Below are 27,856 nucleotides of genomic sequence, written 5' to 3' on the forward strand. Positions count from 1 at the left end.
ATGTCTGGAGGTTGTAAAGACCTCACCAGACCTACTCCCATAATTTACATTTTAAGATAACAGAATTAGCCAGAAGGTTTAATCCAGAGACTGTTCTCAGGCAGGACACATTATTGTTATATAATCCTAAGGAATGTAGAGAAGGAAAAAAAAGTTTGTCCTTTCTTCCTCCTTGAGAATTCCAGACCCCTCTCTCCTTGGGGACCCCTAGACTCCTTATCAACCTGTCTAGGAGATGACTCACTATTACTGAGGCATTGTCTAGAAGGATTTCAGGTAAAGAAACTGAAAAAAGTTGAGGATTAGCCAAGGGGAATACGCACTGTATAGTACTTATGTATAAAGATCATGAATCCCTGAAAAGTGATAAGTTTCCAAGAAAGGGGTTATGTTTCAACTGAGTTTTAGAGACTGAGAGGCAGTTAGCTGGATAAAGAAAGAGATAACTTGTTTTAGGGGAAAGAAACTGAAAATGCAAAGACTCACATTTAAAAGAGTATGGGATGAAAACTAAATGGCAAAAATTTACTTGTGGCCAAAGTATAGGATGTGAATTAGGACTGGTGAGCCATAATTTACAGTAGACAAAGATCTTATTTTCTCAAGTGGGCAATGGGTAAAATCAGTGGGTTTTTAAAAAAGAATGGAGAGGATCATATTTGTATTTTAGAAAGGTTTTAAAGGTGATAAGAAAGGAGTCAAAGTGAACAAAATTCGTTAATTGATAATTAATAAAAATATGTATTCAGGGAAAATATGAGTGAACACTGAATGAAACAATGAATTAAAAGTTAATGAATTACTACAGTTAGCAGCTGAAAAATAATAACTTTGGTAAGATTACCCTAATTCAGTCAGATGATTGATATAGAAACCAGTTAGAATGGGGGACTATTTCAAAATACTGATATACGAAATCAGACTTAATGTCATTGTTTCCCAAACTAGCTATTGCTAGTTAGTAGGAAATACCATAATGTTGTTATTTGATGTGTTAGTTATTTATTCATTTGCTATCTATTTGATTAATCATAACAGTTTTCCATGTGGTTTGACTTGTTTTCAGGGTATAATACTATAATTCTGAAAAATAAAAACTTTGTATTTTATCTTTCAGCATTTATGTTTTTTATTTCTGTTTTACTCTATTGGTTAGGATTTATGGAAATAAATTAAAATATTGTAGTGGACATTTTTGCCTTTTAATAACAGGGATGCCTTAATATTTTACACTTAAGTTGATTCTGAAAGACATTTTTCAGCATATGAAAATTAACTCATTCCAGGCTAAGTAGGTTAAAAATTATTTGGAAGGTTTTGAAATTTTATCAAATAGCTTGTATGCTCCTACTTAAATGCAGATATGTGTTTTATGATCAGTTGATGTCATTTTATAGTCGTCAATGATTTTTATTTATTTTTTTATTTTTTTTTCATCAATGATTTTTAAATCATGCTTTTGAAAACAATCTTCATGGCTATGATATATTATTCTTCTGATACAGTGCTGAATTTTATTTTCTGTATTTTGTGAAGTATTTAAAATATTTATGGCCATATTGCTTTATTACTTTATATTGTGCCTACTGTGCTTTGTATTCAAAGATACAACCATAGGATAGTGTAAAATCTTCAAAATATTACACAAAAATATTTAGTTATGTTAACTGGTTCATATTTAATGGGTCAAGAAAACAAACAATTTCAGATTTTTATCAATAAAAATCACCATTGAATTACATGTCCTCAAGCAAATCTTCCTCTTTCTGGGACTCATCTATGAAAATAAGGGGTCTCAGATACAAAAAATGTAAGGTCACTCCAGTTCTAGCTTTCTGCAAACTTGTATTCATATGGAAATCCCTTTGGCTTTATGCTAAAAAACAGTAACACTGTGTAAGTTAGAAATGGACCATGCTATGATGACCCTTGAAAATGTAGACTTGAGTTTCAAAAAGAAACAAAAAATTTGAAAAATCAAAAGTCCATCGTTCATCTACTTGGGCCCATGAGCAGTTGAAACTGAGAAATACTGACTTGGTGATTTTATCCTAAGTTATACTGGAGAACCATGGACCAAACATCCCTCCCTGTTTTGTTCAATTTACTTGAAATGTTGAATCCAAAGGGCAGAAGATGGGGAATCAGAAGCCTTGGATTTATACCACTCTGTCATTTGGTGGTTTGGGGATCTTAAGTAATTTAACACCTTCAGGCATCAGATTTCTTATTTGCAAGGTGAAATATACTTAATCTTTTAGTTCTAAAGTTCTATGATATGAGAAGCAATAAATAACCCCATAATAAAAATTCTTTAATTTATATAGTCACCTGGGGTTTACTTTCACATATATTGATCTTAATTGAGCCTCTTCACAAAGTTTGGAGGCAAAAAGCAAAATATTAGTGACTTTATTTCAGAGTTAGGTCTAGACTCCAGACCATTTGTAGTTTGCCCAGTGTGCTTAGCAAGTGGCGGAGTCCCGGCTGGAGCCTAGGCATTCTGATACTTCAATTGTTCTTTTCTTTTTATGACACATTGTCTTTCGTTAAGCTCTGTAATCACCCTTTTATACTTTTCAAGCATTCTGGCACATTTTCCAACTCTTTAAATTGTAGGGACCAGCTATCCTTCTTCCCTTGGGGTTCATTTATAATTTTAAACTATAGAACATTAACACTTGGTTCATGTATATGTTTAAATGATTTCTTGAAAAGTACTCCATCTAACATTTATTCCTTCTTTTCCTGATTCTCTTTCAGATAGCAGTTCTGTGGATGAAAAGGTTTTAAATCATACTTTTTCTTCCCTCCTGAGGGATCTTGTCTTTTTGTACATGTTTGTTTGTGACATATTAGACCTGTTTTGGTTCTTCTGTTTTAGTTGTGAACTGTGCATGTTATCCCAGCTTTCCATTCATTGGTTGTCCTTTAAGTGTGCCCCAATCTGTTGCTTTTATGAAGAGATTACACCTTGCCAGCTTTGCTTACTATAGCTTACACTTGCCAACCTAGGGGTCTGCTACGGTCAAACGCAGCATCTGTTGTTAAGTCTGGCAAATCATGATCCCTCTGACTGATTCATGATCTTCACTGCACATACCAAGTTTTAAGGGCAAATGGTATTGGAATATGATATTTTCCTTGACTCTGCCAGTGCTTTTGTTTGAATGCTGACAGCTAATTTCAAAACCTCCACCCATAAAACCACAGTAGCTTTGACTTGGAGCTGACCCTGCTTAGCATCTGTCATACTAGGTGTTACGTGTATAGTGCAGTTGACGCGTGTTCCCAATTCACGTGTACATAGCTATAGAATGCTGAAAGTCTGTTTCTTTTGTTTCTCTCCATTTTCATTTAAGGCTCGGATAGTAAGTGGCAATGATTTGGATGCTTCCAAATTCTCTGCACTACAGGCGTTTGGTGGGTGAGTACACTCATAACCTTCCTAATTCATTCCATTCATCAATGTTTCTTGGCTGTGCTCTCAACATAGGTATTTTGAGTGCAGAATCTTTCATGATGGTATAATTAGCTTGCCTTGCTGTTGCTTTCTTCTTGCAGTAAAATAGTTTTATAGTGCTTTTTAAAAAGTATATAGATTTGTGTATATTTAAGTTTAATTATGAATAAATATATCTGTATATAAAGAAGAAAATTGAAATCACCTAGCCAGAATAGATCATTCCATAGACAAAACATAACGATATAATTTTAATTACTAGTACAGTTAATACAGTGTTTTGATCTGCTTGTTTGCACTTAATGATGTTTGCATGAGAATATCTTTCTGTTTCAATAAGTCAGTCAATGTAATCATTTTCTGCAGTTGCATTTTATGGGTGTATAAAAGTATTTAAAATGTGACCACAAAATAATGTGTTAATTATATTTTCTATTTAGTTATATCAATTATATTTTCTAAATAAAACACTTAAACAACAAAGATCTGCTTTAATGTCCCTAAAGATACAATTTGGCTCATGTGTTGTTAGGCCTTTTTCTGTGTGCTTGCATATACATGCATATATCTATATCTATATGTTGTATATATTTTTATAGAATAATAGTTTCATATATCCCTGTACATTGAACATAAATGCCAACATATGGCCATTCTATAAATAAACAATAATTTAGTGTTGATTTAATAGTGGGTATCATTATAGTTGTTTCATAAATAATGACTCATTTGTTCCTTACAATGGCTCTATGAGGTAAGTACTATTTTGACCATCATTTTATACATGAGGAAATGATATATATATAGCAGTTTAAAAAAAAAAAAGACCTTTCTCTCTGTACAGCTAGTAAAGTAGCAAAGTGAGTGTTCAAACCCAGTTAGTTCCAGAATCTGTGATCTTAATCACTAATACTATCCTTTATCTTCAACTTGTAGGTTTCTTTTTCCTTACCTTTTCTTTTTTACTACTTGACAACACATTAGTACCTTGGAAAACTTTCCACTTCCATTATTTATACATAATGGAAATATTTCAAAACCTTTGTGTAATATTTGTTCATTCTTCTATTAATTTTTCCAGGATATTTCTAAGCATCATCATTGTAAATGATACTAGAACAGATGTATAATCAGTTTTCAAAGTGTAGTGTGTGGGCCAAAGCTTATGCACAGTATAGATAAATTGTTTTTTAAGTATTGCAATTTGAACACATCTGTGTATAATAGAAATAGAAGCAAAATTTAGATATATGTTTTAGGTTGGGGCAAAGAAATAGTTTCAGTTATGTTTTATAGTATTTTCATTCCTTTAAAATGAATCTTGTTAAATAACATCCACATGCTATTTACTGTAACCCATATGAAAATTTTTGTTTCGATTTTAAAGCTCCTACATAGTAAAATCATTTTTATTTGGATTTTTCAAATAAGTAAGATATTTGTTATATATACAGACTTTTTGATGCCCTTTAAATACATGAGGAATTGCATTTATACTGGAATATCACAGTAATTTAAATATATTATGAAAACCAACTGTGGCAAAAGCTCACTATGGATTAGTTATAGAAAATTCAGGTAGTAAATGGATTATCCTCTCCCCACTAAATCATATATACTTTCTTTAGTTACTAAAAAGTGACAGTGTGACACATCAAGTATAAGTATTTATCTTAGAAAATAAGTTGAATTTCAATTTAATTTTGGAAAAAACATTGTATGTCATGGTCTTAAAGGCTTATCTGAGTTTATCATATTACAGTTCTTACAGTTCTTACCTCCCTGTGGCATTCATCACTTAATAACAACTTGCCTTCCTATCTCATGTCTGAATATGGACTTTTTTCATTGTCAGTGCAGAAGAGTTAATCTACCTAAATCTTTTGTTAAGTGTATGTTGTGTAAATGTCTAGCTACAATAGGTCATCTTTGCATTTTGATCCTTTCCACATTATTTTTCCAGAAACTTCTCCTTCATAGACTTAGCAAGGGATTTTGCAATTATGGCAGTATGGGAAAGGGGTGATAATTTTTAGTCATCAGAAAGAGAATTTTCTGTTACCTGAAAGTAGATTCCTCCCGAAGAACTTGAAGAATACGTTTAAATGCAAATTTTCAGTCAAACTGTCTTCCAGAAATATTTCTTATTTTACTTTCCCTATAAGTATTTAAATATATATTTTAATAAAGCAAATTCTATAATTTGCTTAATTATAATTCTCAATATTAAAATTTCTATTGTCCTGGGAAACTGAGACTGGAGCAGACTTTGAAAACAGGGAGTCGTTGCTGTTTCATGACAAGGGTGCTACATCCTTCACCCCTCTGCCTTCAGCATTCCTAGTCAGTTCCGAGCCGGACCACAGCCTTCCTTCCCTCTCACATCTCAAGTGTCAATAAAAGCACAGTCTATATACAGTGAAGCCAGGTAACGTAGTTAACAATACTGCTAATTTCTGCTCATCTCTCTCTACAGTTCCTGTAAGTGTTGCTGGAAAAGACATGCCAAAGTTTTATTTTTCCTATCTGTCACAGTATAATTCAGACAGGTTCTGGGAGAGAGAAAAGATGGACAGAAAAAGAGAGAAGGATGTAAAGATGCTTGTTTCAGTGAAGTTATACATTTAACATTTTACATTATAGTACTTTTTGAGTTTGGTAGCTTTTGTCATAATGTAAGCTAAGGGTCTTACCAAGATACAAAAATACAAGACCTATTGGGAGAAAACCATCTCAGATAAAGTGGAGAAACAATAGGGGTAGGCAGGAAGTGCCTTGAACCATGATGCAGGTCTGATACCCTGGGAAGAGAGAAGAAGGAAGGAAAACTAGGCATGAGGAGCCTTAAACCGACTGCAGTGAAACTGATGAGACTACAGTGAAGTGTCAGTTAGTGGGGAGTCCCAGAAAACAGGCTGGCTGTGAGAGGAGTCCCACCTTGAGCATCCATGGCTGGTCTGTTATGCCCATTCATTGGGTGGCAGCAGCTTGGGGAGAGAGTGGCCTGGGTAAATGAATGCTGCAGTTGGTTCTGGAGGTGTGCTAACTGAAGTCTGTCAACCAGCTACTCCTAGAAGATTTCTCTGAGGAACATCTGAGTGATATATGCCCGTGGCTGCCTGGCATCTGATAATTTGACATTATTTGAATGTCAGTTTGATGCCACTTCTTTAATCAGTGACAATGAATGAAGGCACGTAAGTACCTTCATGAATCACTTTCTGAGTTAGGCTGCCACTCCCTTGGGGCTTTAACTGCATTACTTAAGTTCGCTTTTCCCTGGATGTTTGTAGCCAGTTTTATTTTTAATTTTTTTGAAGTTTAGTTGATTTACAATGTGTGTGTTTCAGGTGCACAAGAAAGCGAATCAGTTGTGCATATGCATATAGTAGTTTTATTCATTGCATACTGGGGAGCATTTCAAGGCCTCTCTCTGTAATTTTTTCTTCCTAGTCTAGAGGGACCAGTTGTGTCTCCATCAAAGTTCAGGAAAGTCTATAAAACAGTGATGAGGGTAGTGGGGAAACATGTAGTTTGAGAGAAGAGAGACTCATAATTTTTGTTCCCTTCTTTCTTCAGTCACTAAAGTTATCGTGATAGTTCTCATGGAAATAAGTTCTCTGAATCTATGGTAAGAAAGATTTATATTCTGTCTGTGCTTCTGAGCTATGCTATAGCCACTCTCCTTAACCCCAGGAAATTGGTGATTACTTTCCAACCACTACTAGGATTATTGAACCTGTTAGAAAAGAGGTGATGTTGAAAGAGGTAAGAAAAAGAGAAAATGGAGACATACTATTGAAGAGCAGTATCTTCTCTATATGTCAAATAGAAAAAGATTAGCTTCTGTGTTGACCTCCCTTTCAAACAGATAAAATTGCTAAATATATATATATATATATACACACACACATATATATATATATGAAATAAGTGCCGAGATTTCCAAGGTTCAATTATTGCCATGAACAAATAACTTAGTGAATGTGAGCAAGTCAATCATTAGTCAGAATTCTGAAGAGTTCTTTTGTATTTAAGTTTACCTTGATTAAAGTCATGATTTTTGTTGTAGTTGTTACACCAGACACAAACAGATTGTAAAATATATGGATATAACAGGTTTAATATACTGTTTCATGTTTGTCATAGTTCTCACATTGCTTTTATATTCTCTATAAAGTTTAGGATCCTATATTCTGTCCTCATGCCTTCTTCCCCACTGCTAGTCTTGACCTCCATGTTTCGTCTGGTGTGAAATCAGTCACTTAACACAGAAGCTAAGATTGTTCTTACTCTTAAGGAGCTTTTAACCCATCTTGTCTCATAGCAGCAGTCTTTACCTTGGTAATGGATAACTTTTTTTTTTTTCCTATCTAGCCCATAAATTAAATTCTTCTGTGCCCCCTCAGATAATTTCCTTTCTGCTAAAGAAAAAGGCCAGAAATTCTCCTAAGCCTGGACAACAGTTCTTTCCACTGCTATAAAGCCTTCACTGGGTCAGTGGTTCATCATGCATAAACATCCTTGCACGCTGTCAACCAGGTTTACCAAGTACCAAGAAAATGACAGCCTTCACATAACTTTGCTTCACTCACAATAGCAAATCACTCTTTGGGGCAAAATAGAAGCCTTTTTCTTTCACTTTCCAATTATTTGTTTTCATGGAAAAACTCCTTTTCCTCCCAGAGGATTTGGTAGAGGAGAGCACTATAGATTTAGGGAGACCTGAGTTAAGATTAGGGACTGTTAATTGTTATATGGGTTATCAGATGCAAACGTATCTACTTCCATAATTCATAGTTGTACAACAGTTCAATCACCATGCCTATACTTTTTTCAACTTAGATTGCCATCAGCCTCATTTTAGTTTTCAATACATTTTATCTAGGCAATTACAAGGTTATCTTCTAACTGATCTTCCTGCATCAATTTATTCTTCCACATTAATTCTAGTCTATATGTTGTTAAAGACTAATCTCCTTAAAGTGAAAGTGGCTCAGTCATGTCCGACTCTTTGTGACCCCATGGACTGTTAGTCTATCAAATTCTCCAGGCCAGAATACTGGAGTGGGTAGTCTTCCCCTTGTCCAGGGGATCTTCCCAATCCAGGGATCAAACCCAGGTCTCCCGCATTACAAGTGGATTCTTTACCAGGCGAACCACAGGGGAAGCCCATTTCCTTAAAGCACAGTCCTTTTCTACTGAAATATGTCTAATGTGTCCTCATTTCTGCAATATAAAGTTGGCTGTTTGTACATGGCTTTGAGTGTCCTTCCTGATTTCTGTTTCTCTCTTTTTACAACAAAGTAGTATTACTCCCTTTTCTATGTTCTTCCATGTCATTCCTATAACATATATTAATTTCTTAAGTTACATAACCTTTACAAGATTCATATCCTTGATGACTTGATTTTAAGCTCTCTAAAGGCACAGAGTCGGTCTTTTGTTATTTGTGTTTCCTTTTATAAAGTTTATGGTAGTGTCTTGCCCTTTTAGGACCTCATTCATAAGTTCATTTTGGTTTAGAATGACAGTCTCTTAGATCATTGGTTAGAATTATTTTTTAAGAGACTTGGGTCTACCATATTTTAAGAAAAAATATTCTTGAAATAACTGTGGATTGAGGAGGAGACACATATGAGAAGTACTTTTTAAAAGAAACTTAAACATCTCTCAAACTTAATGTTACTGAGCTCTTAACAGGAAAAGAAAATCACGAGGCAGTTTTTCTCATAGAAGATATAACCCCAGTTGATTAGGAGGTTGCTTTACTTTGGATTATGAATCTTCTTTTCTATTTTGGAGTAATGTTTAAAGGTTCTGCTGAGAAAATTTATACAATAATCCTACTCTAATTATTCTAAGATAAATTTTATCCTTTCTATCAGAAAACCTCACCTCTTTAGAACACTCTAGATATAAATTCACACTGTGTTAAAGATTTCCTCTAGTAAACTCCATACTTGAAAGGAAAATGTTTATGATTAATCATTGAATAATCTTTTTCACCCTGTTCTTTATACAAGTAATAAAGGGAGTCATCTTGCTCAGTCCATTATAGAATGAATGAAACCTGGCATCTCGTAACTCATGTCAGACATAGTCATGACAGTGTGTAGTTATATCAGCTAGAAAATAATCTTATGTGAGGCTGGGGTCCTCTAGTGCTCAGCACTCTGCCTGCAGTCCTCCTGCCAAGCAGACACATTATATTTTATAAGCAAGATCTAGCCTAGACAGAGAACCTCTTAGCTAGGAAAGCTGATATCAGTAAGGCTATCAACTTTCTAAAACTCATTTATCAAAAAATGATTACTAAGCCATTATTTTCCTGTGGCAAAAACAAAGCAAAAGAAAACCACCACCAAAAAAAAAAGAAAACCCTGCCTATCTAACTTCGGCCTACCACCAGCTGTCAGTTTCCTAGTTTATGTTGAGCTGAAATTAGACTCGTAAATTCCTTAATATCGCCATTGAGAAGATCTTGATTATTAGACTCGTAAATTCCTTAATATCGCCATTTTTATGTTAGCCACAAAGCCCAGCCACTAGGCCGACTCCTTCAATGTATGGAAAACCACCAGGTTTAACTACAAAACACCAGGACCACATCCTTAGACTCTGTTAATAGGAAATATATGTTAACATAACGTCTGTGGAAGGAAGATTTGTTACTGACTGCAGTCTGAACCAGATTTATAGATACCATAGTTTTCTTGGAGTAAATTATAAATAATTTCTTCCAGGTGTATTTTTTCCTACTTAGATGTTGGCACATAATTCATAGAACTCATTTACAGGATTAAGAAAATGAAATTGTTACCTCATTACTACTAGCTTATAGTTCACAAAATTAGAGATTGACAGCTTTTTCATCTGGCCTAGTTTGTAGCTTAACATTTTTTCTGACTCAGTAGTAGACTACAAACGCAGAAGGACATTCAATCCAGGGATACTGTGTAAGACTCTCAAATCTGGTAATGATTTTAGTGAAAAGATTCCTCCATCCACAAAAGACCTGATGTCCACTCTAAATGAGACCATTTTCTGTGGTGATAAAGCAGTGCAGAGAGTATTCCTCAGCGAGATTATATTTCTATTATTAAGTTGTTCATAAGAATATACAACTTCAGGATCATGCTGGGTTACAGGGTTTCACTGAAACATCACATAGCTTTCTCTGTGGCTCAACGGGTAAAGAATTCACCTGCCATTCAGGAGACACAGGAGATGTAGGTTCAATCCCTGGGTCAGGAAGATACCCTGGAGGAGGAAATGACAGCCCCCTCAAGTATTCTTGCCTGGGGAATCCCATGGATAGAGGAGCCTGCTGGTTTACAATCTATGGGGTTGCAAAGAATCGGACACAACTGAGCAATAATATTAGAATATATACTCATCATATAAAGGCCACTCTCTCTGCTTTTTAAGAAAGATAGGTTTACATTTCTGATTGAGAAGATGCTTATGGTCCTTCATCCATATGAGCCCTGGATGCAGCCCTTCATTCAAGGGAAGGAAACCATAGCCACTACCAACTCTGAAACTTTCCTTTCCATAATTGTTTCACACAGTACTGGTTGGCTCCTCAGGAAGGGCCTGCTTTCCCTTTTATCTTTCGGTGACTGCCAGTCAAAAATATACCCAACAAGAAGTCTGTCTTTCCCTAGTTTTTGAAAGCCCAATCCCAGCTCACTGTACTTGAGATGGTCTTTAAATAAATCCCAGATAATGCACTTTCCAAAGACTAGCTTTTGGTAAAGCCACTTCAGCTTTAGGGATTGAAGTTGCAACCTACAACCCCCAGCCCCTGAGGCCATATCTTTTCTCACCTTTGTGACTCCCATTCAGAAATGCTTTCCTTCTTCCAGGCTCCTAATCTGAAAACCAAAATATCTTTCAAGCTGGTACTTTCCATCCTCTCTTCTAACCTCAAGTATTGCAGGAGGACCCACCTCATTAATGTAGCAGCTTCTAGAGATATTCTAGCCTCAGAAAAAGAAATTCCTAGTTAAGAAACCTTAGGAGAGCATATATGTTGGGGAAAAAAAAATTGCTATGTAGAAGCATATTTTTCTAAAGCTTGATTTGTATTTAATTTGCTTATTGAACATCTAGTATTACTGTGCATTTTCAGTTCTTTAAAACAGATCTTTACTCTTGAGTTAAGTCTCTGGCTTGGCTTAAATTCATTAGAAAATCAATGAATCTTTAAAGATACACTAAATAGAATCAAGTTTAATGTTTGAATGCCTTCCAGTTATTTTATGTGTTTGAAAAGCAGCGAATTAAAATCACTGATAATCCTTTATGAATATAGTAATTGGGTAGTCAGTTTTAAAACACTGCCAGTTCAGTAACTATGGAAAATATCATCTGCTACATTGAGCAGAAAAAATGGCTTGTGTTAGAAAATTACCAGTTATTAGTCAAAAAGCATTGAAAATAATGCCTCTAGGTTACACGACAATTATGATTACTATGCATCCTTAACCTGAGGGTTCTTTCCAAAGCTTAATTGATTTGACTATTGACTATATCTAACATGCATAAACTATCTTAGGGGGAAAAATGAGCTTGATCATTTTATATCCCAATAAAGCATATATTGAATGGTGCTTTAAGTATCTTTTAATAAATGAAAACCTTATTCTATGAAAGTAGATAACATAGATTTCCTCTTACAGACAAGTATTTGTTGTTTAGTCTCTAAGTCTGGAGAAGGAAATGGAAACCCACTCCAGTGTTCTTGCCTGGAGAATCCCGGGGACGGGGGAGCCTGGTTGGGCTGCCTCTGTGGGGTCGCACAGAGTCAGACACGACTGAAGCGACTTTGCAGCAGCAGCAGTCTCTAAGTCATATCCAACCTTTGGGACCCTATGAATTATAGTCCACCAGGCTCTTCTGTCCATGAGATTTCCCAGGCAAGAATACTGGAGTGGGTTGTCATTTCCTTCCCCAGGGGATATTCCCAACCCAGGGATCAAACCTGTGGCTCCTGCATTGGCAGTAGGATTCTTTACTGCTGAGCCACCAGGGAAGCCCAAAGGCAGACGATAGAGGAGAGCAAAAAAAAAAAAAAAAAAAAAAAAAAAACCACAGTAATAGTCACTGCGAACCAAAATGGTTTGCTTCTGTAATCTCATTTGAAGTAACAAGTTTGCTTAATCCACCATATGTTCTTAAATATTGAGCAGCTTGTTAATCGAACCATAATTCTCAGATATGACCAATTCTAAATTGAAGACTAGTAGGAATACTTCAAGGCTGTATATTGTCACCCTACTTATTTAACTTATATGCAGAGTACATCATGAGAAACACTGGGCTGGAGGAAGCACAAGCTAGAATCAAGATTGCCGGGAGAAATATCAATAACCTCAGATATGCAGATGACACCACCCTTATGGCAGAAACGAAGAGGAACTAAAGAGCCTCTTCATGAAAGTGAAAGAGGAGAGTGAAAAAGTTGGCTTAAAGCTCAACATTCAGAAAACGAAGATCATGGCATCCAGTCCCATCACTTCATGCAAATAGATGGGGAAACAGTGGCTGACTTTATTTTGGGGGGTTCCAAAATCACTGCAGATGGTGATTGTAGCCATGAAATTACTTACTCCTTGGAAGGAAAGTTATGACCAACCTAGACAGTATATTAAAAAGCAGAGACATTACTTTGTCAACAAAGGTCCATCTAGTCAAGGCTATGGTTTTTCCAGTGGTCATGTATGGATGTGAAAGTTGGACTATGAAAAAAGCTGAATGCCGAAGAATTAATGTTTTTGAACTGTGGTGTTGGAGAAGACTCTTGGTAGTCCCTTGGACTGCAGGGAGATCCAACCAGTCCATCCTAAAGGAGATCAGTCCTGGGTGTTCATTGGAAGGACTGATGTTGAAGCTGAAACTCCAATACTTTGTCCATCTCATGAGAAGAGCTGACTCATTTGAAAAGATCCTGATGCTGGGAAAGATTGAGGGCAGAAGAAGAAGGGGACAGCAGAGGATGAGATGGTTTGATGGCATCACCAACTCAATGGACATGGGTTTGGGTGGACTCTGGGAGTTGGTGATGGACAGGGAGGCCTGGCATGCTGCGGTTCATGGGGTTGCAGAGTCGAACACGACTGAGAGACTGAACTGAACTGAGGTAGATACTGGTCTTTATTCTTTCTTAACACTGAAAAACAATATAAAATATAGGATAAATGTAAGGAAACATTTTAGATATTTAAAAAATAGGGCTGATGTTTCAAATTCATTATAACAACAAATACTTTCCCTAGTGTTAATTATAACAGGCCCATATCTAAGCATTATGTGTGATTTTCTTTAAACCTCACCACAACTTTTTGAGGTAGATGTTACAGTTATTTTTCAAATGAGGTTACTAAGCCTTAGACATATTTAACATGGTCAAGGTGAAATAATGATCATTAGAGCTGAGGTTTGAACTAGGTTTATGTTATTCTAGGACTTGACCACTTTACTAGTATGCCAAACTAATGTAATTTGCAAATAAATGATCCTTAAGTCTACATCAGTTCTTTGTAATTATGTATTTTGAACTTAATGTTACATTATGTATTGGTCTGATAAGGTTTCTAAGTAGGTGTATCAGATAAAACTTGTAGATACATTTTAAGATTCCAGGAAAGTATTTGCTAAGGTTTTCTATAATATCCCCTAGGAATATATAAGGAGAAGGCAGTGGCACCCCACTCCAGTACTCTTGCCTGGATAATCCCATGGACGGAGAAGCCTGGTAGTCTGCAGTCCATGGGGTTGCTAAGAGTCAGACACGACTGAGCGACTTCACTTTCACTTTTCACTTTCATGCATTGGAGGAGGAAATGGCAACCCACTCCAGTGTTCTTGCCTGGAGAATCCCAGGGACAGGGGAGCCTGGTGGGCTGCCGTCTCTGGGGTCGCACAGAGTCGGACACGACTGAAGTGACTTGGCAGCAGCAGCAGCAGCAGGAATATATAATATTTCATAATATCACTAAGATAAATTAATGATGAATTGAATGACTAAACCCAAAGTGTGATGACTAATGAATCAGGTGGAATATCTTAGTGGGGTGCTTTAAGAATTGACTTTAGGCTTCCCTGGTGGCTCAAGCAGTAAAGAATCTGCCTGCTGTGCAGGAAATGGGAGACACAGTTTTGATCTCTGGGTTAGGAAGATCCCCTGGAGGAGGAAATGGCAGCCTGATTCAGTATTCTTGCCTGGGAACTCCAACGGACAGAGGAGCCTGGTGGGCTGCAGTCCATAGAGTCACAAAGAGTCGGACATGACTGAGCACCAGCACTTTGACTATTTTTAGTTGAAGTAAATGGAAATGTAAAAGATCTGATTGTAGGATTTGTGGGTGACATTGTTGGTAAAATAGTGTTATTAGATAATGGAATTAATATCTAAGATTTTAGCATATTACAACTGAATATGGTAAGGTGAAGTATAAATAGTGTATGAGTCAGGATAAACCAGGTTACTATGCAATAACTCACCATCCTTCTCAGTTTTTTTGTATTAATCAAATAAAGGTTTATTTCTTGTCTGTAGTATATTTTCAATGCGTATAAAACAAGAAAGGAGGATGCACTTGATAGCTGCCCAGGGAACCAGGCTGGCAAATTCTCAACACACATTTTCATGGTTTCATTGTAACGGAAGTAGGCAGTGACAAACTGGGCTCTTACTCTTAAAGCTTTTTGTTAGACGTGACATGTTTCCTTTCTGTTTATACTACAATGAACAAAGCAAATCATGTGGCAAAGACTAGTTTAAGGGGAGGGTTGTTGCGCTCTTACCATATATCTGAAAGGAGAAAAGACCTGGAGTGTTTCTCAGCAGCCTAATTGTCACAATTAGGGATAGGTGGGGGCCTTGAACTCAGACTGTAGAAGAGAGGAAAGACAGTTTAATATCGACACATGAAAAAATTCAAAGTGTTCATTGAATCTAGTGGCAAATTAAGTCAGATTGTGATGCTAGCATGGTGAGCCTGCAGGGAGTGTCCCTATAGAGCACCAGGAGAGAAGTGCAGAATCCAAACAAGACGGAAGGCCTTGCACCATGTCCAGCTCCCCTGCCTCTCAGGACTGTGCACTCAGTTCAGGGACCAACACCTGCACAGGGTGTAGATAAGAGAGAAGGTTTGTAGATCAAACGTGTGTTGAAAAGGGATCTCAAATCACACCATATGAAAAACCATCAGTGAGCCAGGGACACACTGAACCTGAAAAAGGGAAGGTTCTGGAGAGAATGTATTCAAGGTCTTCAGATATTTAAAAGATCAGATGTGGGAAAGCGATTAAATTGTCCCAAGCTTCGCAGAGGGAAAAACATGGATAGCTGGTGAAATTATGAGTAGCCAGTCTTCTTAATATGAGGAGAAATTTCCAACAGTAAGATTTTGTGAAGAACCAAATTCTATGTTTCCAAAGATACTTAAATAGTTTGATCACTTGTTAGAAATGTTGCAAAGGAAATTGGGTATGAGATGCTTGATTCTTCAAAAATTCTTCCAGTTTCAAGATTCTATTACCTTTTATCCTAATATCCTAATATAATCTTGGTATCAGACAGATGTTTCTGTGTAATGAGCCACCCTGCAATTCTGTAGCTTAAAACAATGATTAACTGATCTTGTCTGCATTCACTTATGCACGTACGGTCTGGTGGACAGGGGCTGGTTCTCACATGTCTGTGGGTGTCTGACTATTATCTGGGCAACAGAGGGGAGTGGGCTATATGTCACTTTTCATCCAGCTGGCCAGATGAAGGTTGTTCATATGGCAAAGACAGGATTCTAAGAAAACAAGTTGAAGCAGCAAGGCAACCTTAGGCCAGGCTTGAAACTGACAGCCTGCACTTTTGCTACATTCTTTTGTCTAGAAAAAGTAATTGTGAGCTCAGACTCAGTGGAAAAAGACCCTGACTCTTTATGGGAGGAAAGAATTCATGACATTTATCTGATCTGCCATACTTATGTATGCCTATAATTAAATGTTATTCAAAATTACATACTTAGAATTTGAAGAAAATAGAATGCTATTTCATGTGTTTACCTTCACTTATAAAATGATATTCTCTGCACTTGGAATAATAATAATAAAAATTACCATGAAAATAGCAGAATCTAATCTTTGGCATTAAACCAATTACCTCAGCTATAACACAAGGTTAAGGGTGACTTCACTTTTCCAGTGGATAAAGTTCTCCGAAAATTTATTAAAGGAAAATATTTATGATTTGGAGTTGCCAGGAAAGATTTAATGAGGAGATGGCATTGAATTGGGATATGAAGTTTGGTAGAATTTTAATATGTGCCTATAGAAACATCAGAGCAGAAAGTAGTTCAAAAACTTAAATAGCATCACAGGCAAAAAAATGTATGGGACAATAACATGTCATAGTATATGCAGGAGAAAAGTGGAAGATGGGTTTGAACAGGAAGTTGAAACTGAATGCCTGACTACAGATATTAAATATATTAATCTTTTGAATAATATATCTGTAACTTTGAATTTCTGTGTCTTGTGACAATGACTCAGTCGTTCTGGGAACATAGTGGTTGAACAGTAACTTCTAGGTGATGACAATGAGGGGAAGAAACTATGAATTTATATTCAGAAGCCTTTACAATTTTCATTAACATAGCAGACTCATCTGCCAAAAGTACAAGAAACTTAATTTTTAGATGCATATTAGTCTTTAGAAGCAAGTGCATTTAGGCATGGCAGACATGTCTTTTGCTTGGAGTGCTTTTACATAACTCTGTCAACCATGATAAACATCACTGCAAATCCTGCTCATTATCTTGATGATTAGACTCTAAGGTCCTGGGTAGGAAAGGCCAAAGTAAAGATGGATAGAAGCCTTTGCTGCTCAGAATGGTCTGAGTGTAAATCTTTTCACATAGTGTCACATCATCCACCTTATCAACTTAATATATAAATATTCCTTCAGGAAGCAACACTTGAAATACTTGTTCCAGGTGACAACTACAGAATCTCATGTTTCAGAAGAATCCCCAAGTTTAATAAGATGCATGTATTTGTATCAAGTACAGTAAGCCCGCTATATATGAACGAGTTCCATTCTGAGAGTGAATTCTTAAGTCCAGTTTTTTTGTAAGTCCAACAAAGTTAGCCTAGGAACCCAACTAACACAATCAACTATATTGCACTCTACTGTAATAGTTTTCTAATACTTCTCATATAACTAATGCATAAAACAGACACACAAAATAAAACATTTGTAATCTCACAGTACAGTACCTTGAAAGGTAAAGTAGTACAGTGCAACAACTGGCACACAGGGGTTGGCATAGAGTGAATGGGTAAGAAGAATTACTGATGGGAGGAGGGAGAGAAGGTGGGAGATAGTAGAGCAGAAGGATCATCAACAATAGGAGATGGAGGACAAGCTGCAATTTCACTCCAGTCTGATGTTGATGGCACAGGTTCTGATTCCTTGCTGGATTCAGTTCTATCTACCCTCTTGGAAAAAATGATCCATTGATGTCTTGGTAGTAGCCCTTTTTTCCTCTTGATAGATGACACAGTAGCACTGGATTGCATTCTAAATGGCTGCTGCAACCTTCTTGTACTGTTCTGCATTTGGATCCTGTTCCTCAAAAACAGTGCATCCTCAAGTAAACTAACTTGCATGATTGGGCCTGTGAACACAGTCTCACATCTTCAAAAGTTCACAACTTAAAGGTTCGTATGTAGGGGACTTACTGTATAGAAAGTTAAAAAAAAAAAAAGACATAAAATTTCTTCTGGAAATGCAAATTAATCCAAGTATACCATGGGAGAAGTACAGTGTTCTTTATAAGCTTCACATAGGTAAAAAACAGAAATGTCAGAAGTGAGGAAATATAGTTGGCCTTTGAGTTTGTCTCATTGGAAATGTAGGTGCTTAGGAGTTAAAAAAAAAAAAAAGTGGGCTGAAAATATTTGCTATAGCTATCTTTAGCTGGATTTGGGGATTTGGAATTTTTTGATTTACATATTTCCTTTTCTCTATATGTTCTATACATTTTTATTTTTCTATAATAAATATATATATTCTACATTTAAAAGTACATGAAGTACCAAAGCAATGAATGAAACCACAGAATATATACAATAGAGTATATTGTCTGGGTCAGAGCTGAGAGTCAGATTTGACCAACGTGGTAAAATCTGTGGAAACTCTTGACAGTGTATGCATTTGCCTTCATTGATTTATACAGAGTTTGAGGGGAGTACTTGTAATTGAGGATTTAGACTTAGATATATTTTATGGGAAGACTGGTTTAGCAGTAATGAAAGTGATCTGCAGCACAATTCAGAGAAACACAGGGAGGTTTATGTGAAAAGTCTTATCAAAAGTGAAAAAAGTAGTCTGACATGGCAATTCAGACTGAGATCCGAACAGCAGAGAAAGGTGTGTGTGTCTGTGTGTGTTTGTCCTTATCCAGTCTTAAAAGTTGTATAAGTAGCTCGGAAGGAGGAAAAAGGGTATATGTGACTTTGGTGTCCAAGAAAAACTATTGAACCGTCCTACTCCCTCACCAACTGGGTACAGACAGCTCCAAGGGTACAAATTTAGAGACGGAACAGTAAGTAAGGGTATAATATTTTCAGTTTTCCTGTTTAGCCACTGGGACTTGAGGAGGGGGAAATCCTGCATCATCTCTGAGCTACAGGCCGATGTGGCGTGACAGTGAATACACAGGATTTGGAATTAGAAGTCCTACTTTTAAATCTTGACCACACCACTCATTACCAGGGTGAGCTTGGGAGAGTTAGTTAATTTGTGAGTCATTGGAAAAATGCGGATTGTAACCATAACGTGTAGCTCACAAGATCATTTAATACATCTCAACTTTTTCACCTAGCACACGCAAACATGATCATTTTATGATATATTAAAGGAAAAGTAAAAGCTTTGCTCATGAAAGCCAGAGATGGTGTCTCCTGGGACTGAAGAGTTTGGTAGGACACAGAGCTTTCATGCTAACCCCGGTAAAGCCCTGGGCAAACTGGGATGAGGTGGCCACCCTAGTGGGTCTGAGGGACTCTGGCTGCCTCAGGTGGCCACTAAGATTAGTGTACCTGTAATGCATGTGTCACTCAATAGAAGGTTCATTAAGAGAATTAAATTAGGCAATATACTTGTATCTATGCAACTCTACTCCTCTAGGCTCTGCCTGAGAAAATGCACAAATTCATACGTGGGGAAGTAGTTATCTACTTCAGCTCTCTGCTCAGCATTTTTCATTAGACATGATTGTTTGCCTCTGGAAGACACAAAGGTCATATCTCAAGAATAACAAAGGAAAGGAAAGAGAGGAGCCTTAACAGAGAATGGAGCATCCATTTCTGATCTGAACTGAGAGTGAGAAGGAGAAACTTGGGTAGAACAAATATTTTCTCTTGCCCCTATAAGGAAGCTAGAGTAAGTAGAACTCAGCAGGCCTACATCTCTTTTCTAAAAGTTTTGATATTTGACCGGAGAGGTGGTAGATACTTCTTCCCTTTTAGCGTGTAGTATAGTCCAGGCCTCTGCTTTTATTCACTAGATATTAGGCTTATCATCTCAACTGAGGTAAGTTTCTTTTTTCCTGATGTTGAAAGCTGGGCCATGAGCAGAAATGATGAACCTCTTGGAGTCAGAACTGAAAACAGATCTTACCATGGCTTAAAACTCAACACTTCCTGCATCACACCATTGAACATCTCCCTAATGGTAATGTGTCTTATGAATATACTTTAGTTATTTCATGCTCACAACTGAGCAGGCTACAATAGAACTGTCTAATAAACATTCTGATAAAATAATTTCTAAGTTCCTCTAGCATTGAAATTGTATGGAGATTGTTGGACCAGATAATGTAAAAACACACTAAAAATTTGACACAATATAAATACCAATAGATTTGAGTAGAGGAAAGACTTAGAAGGAGGACTGTATAATTTCAAAGACAAGTCAACACATTTTACACCAAGTGCAAAAGCATTGTTTATGATTAGAGGATGTAAAACAAAAGGCCTTCTCTCTCTTTATGCATGTTGCATTTAGCTGAGAAATAAGTTGAGGGGATAATACTGACATGTGAATTATAAGTGATCATTGAAAACAGGAAAGAAAAAACAGGTAGTCTTGTAGCTAGAATATACATGAATGATCTCTTGGTATTTAAGGTTCTACTTGACGGTGACTTGGACATGGGAATTAGGGATCCGTTTTGGTAGACAAATAGGCTGGTCTTGAGAGGTAATATTGGGACATCACATCATCCAGTGCCAGATGGGGAAGGACCTTGAAAATCAGCTGCGAAGCTTGGGGTTTTTGTTTTCTAAACTACTTTTCTAACTCCAAATACTCAAAGGATGTGCCTGTTCACCAGAATCGGGGGAAATTCCAAATGCATCTTTTTCTTCCCTAGTGTATTATGTTATCTGCATAGCTTGTCCTTAGAGAAAGTTTTAGACAATCAGGAGTCAGGAAGGGCATTTGAACATTTTTTTTTTTTAATTTGTATGAAGTTTGAATTTGAAATTGTGTACAATATATACTGGAAACCAGACAATTGGAAGACTTGAAATATTTTGGATAAAAAGCATAAAGACTATTTTATAAGAAAATAAATGAGTTTTGCTCTAGGCATATTTAGCTGGGGGAAAATATGAAGTGGATAGTCAAATATAATGTTGAATAGTCTTCTAGGAATGAGGGACTAGATCGTCAGTGAAAGTTTGAGACTGGTATATAGATTAGAGTTTAAACACTGCACAAGTTGATAGCTAAATGGAAATGGCACAGATAGAATATAGAAACCTATGAAGAGTGACTAGGAAGAATGTTGTTAAATCCTCATGGCAATGCATGCTACTACTTTTTTCCTTCTTTCAATTAACAGAATGTTAAAGTACAGTCTCATGTTAAGGGGTTGATCACTCCAGGATATCCTTGATTGACGTGATCTGAGATCTTGCAAAGATCAGGAGTCATTCATCCTCTTATTAAATTTAGAATTGAAATTCATGAACTTTAAGTCTGGTGTAAGATTCTGATGTCTGGACTTCTAGCTAAATAGGTATTCAGCAGTGTATCTATGGGCAGGTTTATTAATATCTATAAATTTTTTCATTCACATGAATGAATAATTACAATCCACCTCATTTCAGCACTATGTGTATTCGGTGAATTAGTGTATGTAAGCATTTTACACAATATATAACATACAGAAAACAAATGTTCATTACATGCTAGTCATTAATAATCACTTCATGATTTCAAATATGCGTCAAAATCTCTGTCTTTGAAGGCTTCTTTATAGTTTAGATTTTAAACATCAAGCTGTTTTAATGAGAACTGAGGTGCTCACATCAGTGAATACCCTTTCTAACATGAGTGGATTCAGATTGCTGACTGTGATATGTCAGTTTCATACAGTCTAAGAAAAGCCAGTGTGGGTAACAGGACACACCCCAAAAAAAAAAAGCTTTTCTACTCCACACTTGATGGGTTATTGTAAATAAGTCTTTTGATCTATATTTAATTTCAGAGTCATTCAATAAATTAAATAATAACAAATAAGCTGGTGAAGTTGTACAAAGAAAATGAGGTCTTATACTGGCATTAGTCATAAAGCCATGACTTGATACCTGGCATATATGCCTAGTGTGACAGTGGTGAAAAACTTCCTGAGGCTAATGCTTTTATTATCCAGGGAAACTGCAGATAATCTGAATTTAAATATTTATTAAATATTTCAATAAACTTGGAAAACTAATAATACTGTCACATTTTCTTTTTACGCATCTTAATATTTTTATAGATTGAAAAATATTCCTTTTTTGATATTTTTATGTTTTGTTTTCTATTGGATACAGTAGGTATTTTGCTGATTGTCGCTAAGAGTTTGACTTTTCCGCACACTTCCAGGTCTCTGCCATAGAGAGATTTATGTTTTTCTTGAAGCATACATCTTATGTTGGTTAACAAAAATTCTCAGTTCTATGTTCTTTAGTTATTAGAAAGTGACATATAATACAGTCATATTGTTGTCACTTGTAAACTTATATAAATTTGTGTGTGTGTATGAAAAGATGCTTTTAATATTTTTTTCCATATAACAGTGAAAGTGAAAGTGTTGGTTGCTTAGCTGTGTCCGACTCTTTGTGACCCCATGGATGGTAGCCTGCCAGACTCCTCTATCCATGGAATTCTCCAGGCAAGAATACTGGACTGGGTTGCCATTCCCTTCTCCAGGGGATATTTGAGACCCAGGGATTGAACTTGGGTCTTCTGCATTGCAGGCAGATTCTTTACCATCTGAGCCACCACAGCCAGTCATATAATAGATAACAATATATAACTCAAAGGGCTAAGGTGAACCCAAGTGTTTTAGTTCACTGCAGGGCTCATCATCTGTGATTGCACAATCTAGAGACCAAATGTGTTGCTTGTGCCTCTAGGAAATCATGAATGGACAAAACAAAAGGCATTCAAGAGATTGTCTGTGCCAGTCTTTGCAGTGAGAAAGACATTTGAACTGTTATGGCCTTGTGCCAGAAGATCTCCTGGCAAGGATATTTAGGTCAGTTCCAGAAAATAGACAATTCCTGGATGTTACTGTGAAAGGTCTCCTGGGGTCTCTAGACTCAGAAATCATCTCCTACCTCCTTCTTGCATCTAATGCAAACTAGTTAATTCTGGTTAATGTGCTTCTTAGTTTCCACTTAATTCATTAGTTTTCTAATCTCTTACAGAGCTACATTCTTAAAAAATCTCCATATTTAAAATAATCTCCTAAATTACCCTTTATTGAAATTCAACTAGATTAAACACGAAGGGGAAATCTAGAGAAAACAGATGTTGAACAATTCAAGTCACTATGTTTAATTTTAACGTTTCAATCTTTTTTACTTGAACAGGTAAGGGATGAGAGACATCCAGATAAAGTTATGCCATATTTTAGGATTTGCTTCTCTTTCTCTGTCTTTCTCCAAGGTAGTCAGAATAATGACCCTGCAAAAATCTATACATTCTAATTCATGAAACCTGTGAATATATGGGGCTTCTCTGGTAACTCAGCTGGTACAGAATCCATCTGCAATGCAGGAGACCCCGGTTTGATTCCTGGATCAGGAAGATCTGCTGGAGAAAGGATAGGCTACCCATTCCAGTATTCTTGGGCTTCTCTGGTGATTCAGAAGGTAAAGAATCAGCCTGCAATGTGGAAGACCTGAGTTAGATCCCTGTGTTGGGAAGATCCCCTGGAGGAGGGCATGACAACCCATTCCAGTATTCTTGCCTGGAGAATCCCCATGGACAGAGGAGCCTGTTGGGCTATGGTCCATTGGGTGGCAAAGAGTCGGACATGGCTGAGTGAATAAGTATAGCATAGTAGCTAAGACAGTAAAGAATCCATCTGCAATGTAGGAGATCCAGGTTCAATCCCTGGGTCAGGAAGATCCCCTGGAGAAGGGAATGGCTACCCACACCAGTATTCTTGCCTGGAGAATTCCTAACTTACTTGACAAAAGGAACTCTGTGGATGTGATTGAATTAAGGATCTTGAAATGAGATTATCCTGAATTATCTGGGTGGGACCAGTGTAATTATAAAGGTCCTTTTAAGGGAAACAGAAAGGTTAGATTGAAAAAAGGAGATGAGAAGAAAGGAAGCAGAGGTCAGAGTCATGTAAGGAAGGGGCCACAAGCTAAGGAATCAGGAAGCTTCAGCCTCTAGAAACTGGAAAAGGCAAGGAAAATGATTCTCCCCAAAAGCAAACAGTAGGATCACACTCTGCTGATACCTTGGTTTTAGAACTTTTGATCAAAACTGTAAAATAATGCATTTGTGTTATTTTAAGCCACTAAATGTATAGTAAAGGGCTTCGCAGGTGGCTGAGTGGTAAAGAATCTGCCTGCCAGTGCAGGAGATGAAGGAGACATGGGTTCAATCCCTGGATTGGGAAGATCCCCTAGAGAAGGAAGTGGAAACCTACTCCAGTATTCTTGCCTAGGAAATCCCATGGACAGAGGAACCTGATGGGCTGCTCTGTTGGGCAGTCCATGGAATTGTGAAGCTGCTACTGCTGCTGCTAAGTCTCTTCAGTCGTGTCTGACCCTGTGCAACCCCATAGATGGCAGCCCACCAGGCTCCTCTGTCCTTGGGATTCTCCAGGCAAGAATACTGGAGTGGGTTGCCATTTCCTTCTCCAATGCATGTATGCATGCTAAGTCACTTAAGTCCTGTCTGGCTCTGTGCGACCCTATGGACAGCAGCCCAGCAGGCGCCTCCACCACAAGATTGTCTAGGCAAGAATACTGGAGTGGGTTGCCATTTCCTTCTCCAGGAATTGTGAAGAGTCAGACACAATTTAGCAAATAAACAACACTACTACCACCAACAAAATATTTGTAGTACTTTGTTATAGCAACATATAGGAAGTTAGTACCCTGTCCCTCTGTTTTTTAAGATGGTCTAAATAATTCTTAAACTTTATCACCAGAGTACTTTGCATCTTCTGGAACACCTGCTGCTGTTCTTTTCAGCCTCCTGTCTTCTACCTTATCTAGAACTTCTCCAAATTTTGTAACAGAACCTCTTGTGCAAATGTACCACTATGACTGCTTGGGGATTGAGGTTGCTTCTGGTATCAGTCTAACAGAAGCTATTCATCTAGTATAGGCTAGGTGCTCAGTGCTGTACTAGGTATTGTCTTAATCTACTGTATCCTTTTTTATCTAACAGGTTGCAGTGTCTTTTGTAATCATGTGTTGAGTAGTTAACTTGGAGAGTGAAGTTACTTGCAACCTGAAAAATCAATTATTTTCTTGTTCATTTACTAGCAAAGGAAAGGAATTTATTTTCCTAGCTGGAGAATTATATTCTTAAATGTAAATTATAAGACCAGTTTATTTGGAAAGTTATTATTCATAAAGTTTTGCTGCCTTAAAATATCAGGTGGACACTGAGTCAACATCTGAGATCTAGATGAAAACAGGTATTACAAGTGGAAGCCACCTTTGTTCTGTCAGTCCAGCAGTTTCCAGAACTGTCACCCACAGAGGGGCCACTTTCACTAACAATTATGTATGTGTGTTGTCAAATTTGAAGTACAGTTTCAAGTGGTCTGGATTGTTGTACACTACTTGGATTTGATTTTTCTTAGCAACCAATCCACTTGGCACTGAAGTACTAGAAACAATGATAACTGTGATTTTCAGACAGAAAAAAATTCAGGTAGCTCTAGTTTAGAATGCTTTCATCATAATATTTTACAAATTGGTGTTTTAAGTGGTGAGATGCCAATATATCTACCTTTGGGTTTTTTGTACATCATGTACTATTGTTAAAATAATTTATTTAAAAATGGAAAACAGAAATTTTACTTATTCAGAGATAGAATGAATATTTTGTGTGTGTTTTTTGTCTCTATATTTTTAAATAATCCATACCCATTTCATAATTTTCAGCTTCAAAAGTGGAATAAAAAGTCCAAATTCACATACCTTCTTTATCAGTATCTCCTTTCCCACTTTTCAGGATTAGCCACTGTTTACAATTTGTTACCTATTCTTCTAGAAAATTATTTTTCTCTCCCTCCTCTCCCCCTCCTATATATAAAATAAGCTGAAATAATTTTGTGTAATATTTATAAATCAAGTATTTTCACTTAAATGTGTTACCAGCAATACATAATTATATGCATATATTTTCAATATTTCTGGGAGGGTGTGCATAAAAAGGTGTAATAAGTGTTAACTGTGTTCCAGGTACTGCTATTTTTAATCCCATTATGTCATTTAATTCTCACAACTGTATTAGGTAATTCCCATTATTGTCATTTTACAGGTAAGGAAATGGAAGGGTAGATATTAAATCCAAGGCACACAGTGAGTAAATGACAGAACTGTACCCTAATCCTAGCCCTATCTTATTTCAGAACTTAGAAATTGCAGACATTTTCTCATCAAATAAAAGGTTATCATCTTTAATGTAATATTGCATATCATTCAAATATAATGACACATAATTTAAATTTTATCATTAAATATTAAGTTATTTCTTTCTCATTGTTATAAATAATGTACCTTAAAAATTATTTCACAAAGATAAGTTACTGGAACTATAATTACTGGATTACTAAATTGCCCTCAAGGAGGATTTTATTATTTTCTTCATGAACTGTTATATATTATTTATATTATAATTTTCTCTCTTGTCAATCTGAAAGGTCACAAGTATACCTCAAAAAAATGTATTACCAGTGAAGTTAAACATTTTCTTGTTTCTTGCCATTTGCACTTTTTATTGTGTGATTATCCTGTTATTTACTTTCCCTTTATCTTTCAGAGTAACTGTCTTATCTCTTAAAGTTAATGGGGATTATCTATATATTGAGAGTATTTTTGACTATATATCATAGTATTTTCCAGCTTATAATATTTTAAATACTGTTTATGATGTCATTTTGAATAAATTTTGGTCTTGTTTATCAACATTCTCCTGATTTTTGTCTTTGGATAAAATTATAAAACTATTCCCTATATCAAAATTATAAAATGATTTTCTTCCAATCTTCTTAAACAACCATTTGTGTCTTTAGTCTATATCAATTTATTTGAATGTATGGTATGAGATGAAAGAACTTCTTCTCCAACTATTTGTCTATAAATAACATTTATCAAAGAACACATTACTTTTTGCAGATATTTGAAATTTGGATATTTATGCAAAATAATACGTATTTGTAACCAAATCACTTTGGTTGTTTCCAGACTTTCCATTGTCTATCAGTTTTAGGGCTAATTCCACAGCTTCTTAAATTAAGTGTAGGCAATTATGCAAGAAAAAAAGTAGCTTAAAGATTGGAAATGAAAAACTAAAATTATCTGTTGAGGGAATGATTATGTAGAAAAGCCTAAGGTGTCTACTAAATTACTGGAACAATTATAAAAGTAGTAGAGATTAAAGGTTAATATATCCATAGTCATCTTTATATGCTATAAGCAAACTATTAAAAATTAAAGTTTTAAAATGTCATCAAATTGTGTCAAAACATATACATAGGAAAATAAAATTTAAATGATATGCACGACTTGTGGCCAAAAAATTTCTAACATGATTGAGAGAGGGTAAATAAATTGATATGTCATGTTCATGAATTTGAAACTACAAAACTGTGAAAAATGTCAGTGTTCTCCAATCTGATTCTGCTTCAACTTCTGTTATAATCCCAGGAATCTAACTTTTAAAAAAGAAATTGACAAATGATTCTAAAATGTACAGATAAATGTGAAGTAGTTGAAATTCAAATCAGTCTTAACAAAGAACAAGTTTAAGCGTATATGGTACTTGAATTCAAGATATAGTAG

At 36.1% G+C, this 27,856-nt stretch overlaps 1 protein-coding gene across 1 annotated transcript in view; it reads left to right on the forward strand.

Annotated features, from left to right (window-relative positions):
* Positions 1-27,856, forward strand: part of UNC13C (unc-13 homolog C) — a 644,738-nt gene that overhangs the window by 157,599 nt on the left and 459,283 nt on the right. The window contains 2 exon segments of the mRNA XM_070377927.1: positions 2,764-2,786; positions 3,363-3,427. Coding sequence (XP_070234028.1) covers positions 2,764-2,786; positions 3,363-3,427 — 88 coding nt within the window.

This window comes from Bos mutus, chromosome 10 (assembly GCF_027580195.1).
Source record: "Bos mutus isolate GX-2022 chromosome 10, NWIPB_WYAK_1.1, whole genome shotgun sequence".
NCBI classification, from domain to species: domain Eukaryota; kingdom Metazoa; phylum Chordata; class Mammalia; order Artiodactyla; family Bovidae; genus Bos; species Bos mutus.